Here is a 6,157-nt window from a genome sequence, read left to right on the forward strand (position 1 = left end):
GAGAGAGAGAGAGAGAGAGAGAGAGAGAGAGAGAGAGAGAGAGAGGGCTTCTGGGAGAAGAAGCAGAGACCTAATGAGGTGGATGGTGGATGGTGTTTAGGGGTGCCGAGAGTGAAATGAGTATTAGCTAGGTCACAAAATGGTTTATTTTAGCCTTCAAGTGGCATCAGCACAGGGGTGAAAGCAGGACATTGGAATATTTGAAATGCAGAAAACCAATAGAATTTGTGCAAGATAATGGCTAAGTATGGAGAAGAACACAGGGGGCCAGGAGGAAATGAAAATTTACTACTTGTTTTTTCTTGCCATATCAGGCAACCAAAGGATAAATGGTTGTTGAAAATATAACTATAGATAATCTTAATTGAGAGGGCCTGATACTGAATCTTGCATTGCAACATTGACAAGGGCTTTATGAAATTCCTCAGTGGAGTAAAATGTTCACAGAGTAAAATGTGCATGATCATTCATTGTATTATTGTGCTGGCTTAGTGAAACAAGTGCAGGGCCCTTGATAGTTTCTGCTTATTATATGGGGACTCCTCGATAAAGAGGTACCAGGAAGAAAAATACAAGATACTGGTTGAACAGTAAATGGGAATTTGGTGTTCCCTATATGTAAGGGTGCTTAAGAGAAGGGGTATGTTTACTGGGCCTTGCAGGCCTATAACACAATTGTAGGATTTCTAGAGGGGGAGGATGACAATAACCATAAATTTTTATGTTTCATTAATTTGTTAAATATATATCTAATTAATATTTCTTGAATATCTGCTGAATTTCAATGTAGTAAGAAGCAAAGATTATTCATACCATAGATTTCCCCACCATAGATAACACAAGTATTTGACCAGGAAGGCTGAAGACAAACAAGCTATGAGCATAGAAAATTATAAAAATTATAATATTCATTATAAAATTTCAGTCAGCATCTTTCTAAAGAGTAAAGAGTGACAAGAAATCACCCAGAAACTTAAAAATTTAGTATATGAACCTCAAAGTGACTAGTAAAATTGTATGATGCATTATTAATGGGAACTTCAGAGGACAAAGGAATATTTTACTATCTTACAGGACAATGGTTTCACCAGTGTTTACTCACAAGATGACTATTGTGATGTACAAGATTTACATTAGTTATCAGAGATTATAATATGCTGAAAACACCTCAATAGGTTTCTTTTTAAAATTCTGACTAATGTAACTTCTATACCCACTTTTATTAAAGGACAAGTTCAATGCTAATGACACAGAATTAGGACCATGGGAATGTGAGAGGGAGAAGCGCCATTCATTGAGGGTGTCTTTATGGGACTTCACACCTCAGGCTTTCTGACACAGGATTCAGCTGGAGAGACAGTGTCATGGTGGTATCAGGAAATGAACACCGGAATGAAAAAATCTATTTTAAATGAAAATGACTGTTGTCTAATGAGAGCACAGAGACAGCGCTGGTGAGAGACAGGGTCTGGGTCTGGTCTGTGATGACTGCACCAGGTTAGGTCCTGTCTCCTTCACCTGGACCTGGACCTGGGACAGGTCGCCTGGGGACAAGCAACATCATCATCAGTCATACATTCCATACATGCTGTACCTGGGTTTCTCTCCTTTAACCCTGAAACACTTCCAGGTTTGAAAAGTCATGAGGCAGAGGAGCAGCACCAGGGCAGCCATGCTCTGTTGGAGGCTCTAGGCTAGGCCTTGGTTTTCTTCCTCAGCCTGAGGCTTCTTTGAATTGGGAGAGAGGTTCCTGAGATTCTCAAAAAAAAAAGCACAGGATGTTTCCATTTCCGTTCAGGTGACTGAAATTTGTTTTCTGCTTCTTAGCATAAATAGAAATGGCTACTCAGGAACATTGTCCTGGTTCTGGCTGTGTTTCCCATCCCTGACAAACAAGAAATATTTTGAGTCACACTGTGGAGATCTGCCAGGAAAAAGATGGAAATGTTTAGGGTGAGTCCACATTCAATCAATGATGGTAGAACAAGGTATTACTTATTCGATGCTTTTGAACGTTCTGAAAATTCATAAATTTGAGTTAGAATGGAATTGGGACTCATAGTGATCAAAAATCATACTTATGAAAACTTAGAATTTATTCTGTTGGTGTCAGTAGAGTCATCTTATTCTTATCCCTCATCGAGGAGATAACCTGTGATTACTAATATTTAGTACATATGATCTCATGTGTTCATCTGGGAAAAAACACAAGTGACCGACTTGGATCTGATCTTATTAGGCTCAGACTATTTACCTCCCTAATTAGGGACACCATACCTGGGAACTTGTCCTTGAACATCTTTATTTACATAAGACTTTTTTTTCTCTTTGTATTTTTATATTTCTCACTTTGTCTATCCTCAGTTTGTAGCACATAAGAACTAGGTTTTATGATTACTGAATTGTTGATGGATGAGAAAGCCAGCACCTCATGAAAAGAAGTAGCATTCAGTCAGGCTTGAGAGTTATATGATCTGAAATAATAAAAAGACAGAGAAACCTATGTATTGACAAGACATGGAAGCTGGGTATATTGGAACAGTGGGATCCTGCTTGCCTTGTAAAGAGGATAACTATAGAGGACAAAGGATTGAAGGGCTTTGTCCTATGCCTTAGGAATGTAAATCACCAGGGAAGGGAAATGAGCTGTAACCAACCTGCCTTGTCAGTTCCCAAAGAACACCCACCACTTCCTTTATTGGAATCCCACACTTTATGTCCTTCAATTTGTTGTTCACAATATATTTACTGTGAGTGGCAGTGGGGGAGCTAGAATTTAACATAGTTAAGACAGTCATCCTTGAAAATACTGATGGGAAATACTGATGCAAACACTGATACAAAACTCTATGAGTCCTGTGTTCTCCTCATTGTGATGTTCAGTAAATTAGGAGAATATTTTTCAGACATGTTTAGTACACCTCATCTTGGGTTCATCTGATATTCTCATTGTAGTCACAAAAATCAGGGAAGGAATATCAGAGAAGTAAAGAAACATTTCTGATACTACATTTGGGAACTTGGTATAGGTCAACTTATTATTCACATATTTTTGACATTGTCTATTGCAGAGATAGTTTGCATCTGTATTCTGTACTCTCTTAATTTTTGGGTTTCTGTTCTGTGAATCTGCCTAGAAGGAATTCACTAATTGAAAGTCATTTCAAAGGGAAAGAGTTGATGGTAAGGTCACATATTATTTACAATTATCTTCTACTTGAGTAGTGGATTCTTATTCTTAAATGTTCATTAGTCATTTTCAACTCTCTGCAACCTCAGCCACACATTCCAACATACACAGACAGATACACACAAAGAGAGTGAGATTCCCATTTCCAGATACAGTCCCATATCCATCATATACACCTACAGTCAGAAACACTCTCAGATTCACTGGTAGAAGGGATGACATTTTTCATTTTTTAACGGGGTCATCTATGTCTCTAGCTATGAGAGATTTTCTTGCTTCTGTCTCTCTGTTGAATGTATTAAGAGTATATTTCATTGTACCCTACCATCAAATGCATTGTTGTGGATAATTAAAGAATTTATTTCCTTGAAAACTTTCAACACAATATTTTCTAATAATCATTTAAATTCTCTCTTCTTTTGTCCATCCTATCCATTTCACCCTTTCCAGGTTTCCATAATGGTCAGTTTTAAGGGTTATTTATGAGGACATATAAGGGTTTGGATGTGAGGCATTCATTTTCATATAGACAGTTAATGTTTTAAAAATTCATAATTGGCAATACATTTTCTCTTTTAAAAATTATTTTACAATACATGTATTTTCTATTATATATTACAATTTTTTATCAATGTATAGTGATAATATCCAGGGCTCAACAGTTGGCCCAGTGGTAATATGTCTGCCTTCCAGTATTAGTAGCTTAGCTTGATTCACAACACTTAGCTTAGAAGCTGGATTTGATGGCTTATCCTATATTCCCAGCACTAAAGGCGGTTATGACTGGAGATTCTCTGAAACTTGCCATCCCAAGAATCCATCTGCACATTTGTGCTCCAGGTTCACTGTGAGATCCTGCCTCAAAAATAAGATAGAAAAAAAAAACAATAAACACACTCAATCTCAACTCTAGCATTCAGACACATGTGCAAAGCATACACAATGCACATCGTCTAGACAGTTAGGTTTTCAAGAAATCCAGACATTGTCCTTACCCTGCATGGGATCCATGGTTTATAGTTATTTAGAACTGTGTCATAGAAGTTGTAGACCGTGGATGAACTGCTTGCTATGGAAGTCAAGAGATAAACTCCTGAATACTTGTTCCTTCTCAACAACTTTACAACTGCACTTCCTATTCTGGGGACTTCCATTCCTTTTCCAGACAGGAGAGTGGCTCATTTAAGTCTCTGAAAGTGAGATACGATATTTGTCTAAGTGCTTAATTCCTATTTTTAGGAGTGTTTGGTTCTTAAACTTAATACATTTCACATGGTCACAAAGCACTCTATCACAGAGCAACAGGCCTAGAAAAATCTTTTAAATCATCACATTATTCTACAGAAAATATTTTTTGAAGACTGCATTTATGCACTACTAAAATATTCACCAAGAACCACAAATTTTTCTTCCTTGATGCCCAGCACTTTTACCTGATTCTGTAAAGAATCAATCTACTGAGCATGGTTGTCAAGAATGTTGGGGTAAGGAGGATAAACAATCAAAGAAAACAGAAGGAAGAGTACAAGGAGAAGTAGAGGTAAACTTCAACCTCAGCTGGTGACTCCTATTCTGAGTCTGGACTCCTTGACCTTTTCAAGACTACTGCGTAGTTGAACCACAGCATGTGCTGGAATCTCAGTATTCATGTTAAACTCACACACCTGAATAAAAAGGTAAAAATAAGAGCAGAGTGCACATATGAGTAACAGTGTCTACCACACATTGAAAAGGAAAACACAGAGGCTGTTGAGCATCATATGTCATTACACACACACACACACACACACACACACACACACACACACAGAGTAATTAAAGTGTGAGAGTGCAAAAGAGAGAGAGAAAGAGGGAGAGAGAGAGAGAGAGAGAGAGAGAGAGAGAGAGAGAGAGAGAGAGAGAGAGATAAAAGGAAACAAGGAGAAACAATGTAATAAATAAACACACATAACCCAGCAGCAAAATGAAACTGGAATAAACATTTGGACATTCAAGGATTAGTACACTCTTTACTTGTAGAGAAAATCCCTAAATGTGATATGGAGAGGCAGTGCAGACACAGAGAAGTCCAGTCTTCCATGTTTCTCTGAGCAGGCTCTTCTGTTACCCAGATTCCTAAGTGCTCTCAGCGCCCCCAGCTGGTTCTGTGTTACCCACAGGGGTGTTTTCATCTGAGCTCACAGTAGCAATCACTCTCTGTGTCTCTTGCACAGTAATACATGGCTGTGTCTTCAGCCATCAGACTGCTCATTTCCAGGTACAGAGTGTTCTTGGCATTGTCTCTGGAGATTGTGAACCTGCCCTTTACGGCGTTGGTATAGTAGGCGCTACTATCAGTACCAATGGTTGTGACCCATTCTAAACCCTTCCCGGAATCCTGATGGACCCAGCTCATTGCATAATCACTGAAGGTGAATGCAGAGGCTGCACAGGAGAGTTTCAGGGAGTTTCCAGGCTGCACTAAGCCTCCCCCAGACTCCAGCAACTGCACTTCACACTGGACACCTGTAAACACAAAATATTCTAGTTAGAAAACTGACACAGAAGACATTTTTTTCTCTTTCTCATATACAAACAACACTCAGCATCTCATCTTTGTGAATTACCTTTTAAAATAAGGATAGAGAAAACTAATATAAGCCCCAAGTCCATGGTGAGTAGCCTGTGTTTAGCGCTAAACCCTGATGGGGAGGATTTGTGAATTCAGGGCCGGTCTCCTCTACCGGAGCTGCAGGGTCAGGGCAGGCCTAGTTTTTATGTGCAAAAAGAAGACTTATTTGAATATCTTCCTGCTCTAGCAGGCTCTGTAGCTGGACCTGGACAGAAGGCAGTACTCAGAGCAGATATAAGTCATCATACACACTGATGAGAGTTATAGAAATTGAAGCATTAACTTAGCTCTGTGTACACACTTTTCTTGTTAAGGTTTCTCTACACAGAACTTAGTCCCCTTTTCACCATATGCAT

The 6,157-nt window shown here is 38.7% G+C and overlaps 1 gene segment (V, D, J or C); it reads right to left on the reverse strand.

Moving 5' to 3' along the window:
• Positions 1-5,854, reverse strand: part of LOC101986843 — a 7,906-nt gene extending 2,052 nt beyond the window's left edge. The window contains 2 exon segments of the V gene segment in view: positions 5,372-5,695; positions 5,797-5,854. Of these exon segments, the coding sequence occupies positions 5,372-5,695; positions 5,797-5,842 (370 nt within the window).
• Between the last annotated feature and the right edge of the window lie 303 nt (positions 5,855-6,157).

This window comes from Microtus ochrogaster, unplaced genomic scaffold (genome assembly GCF_000317375.1).
Source record: "Microtus ochrogaster isolate Prairie Vole_2 unplaced genomic scaffold, MicOch1.0 UNK155, whole genome shotgun sequence".
NCBI classification, from domain to species: Eukaryota; Metazoa; Chordata; class Mammalia; order Rodentia; family Cricetidae; genus Microtus; species Microtus ochrogaster.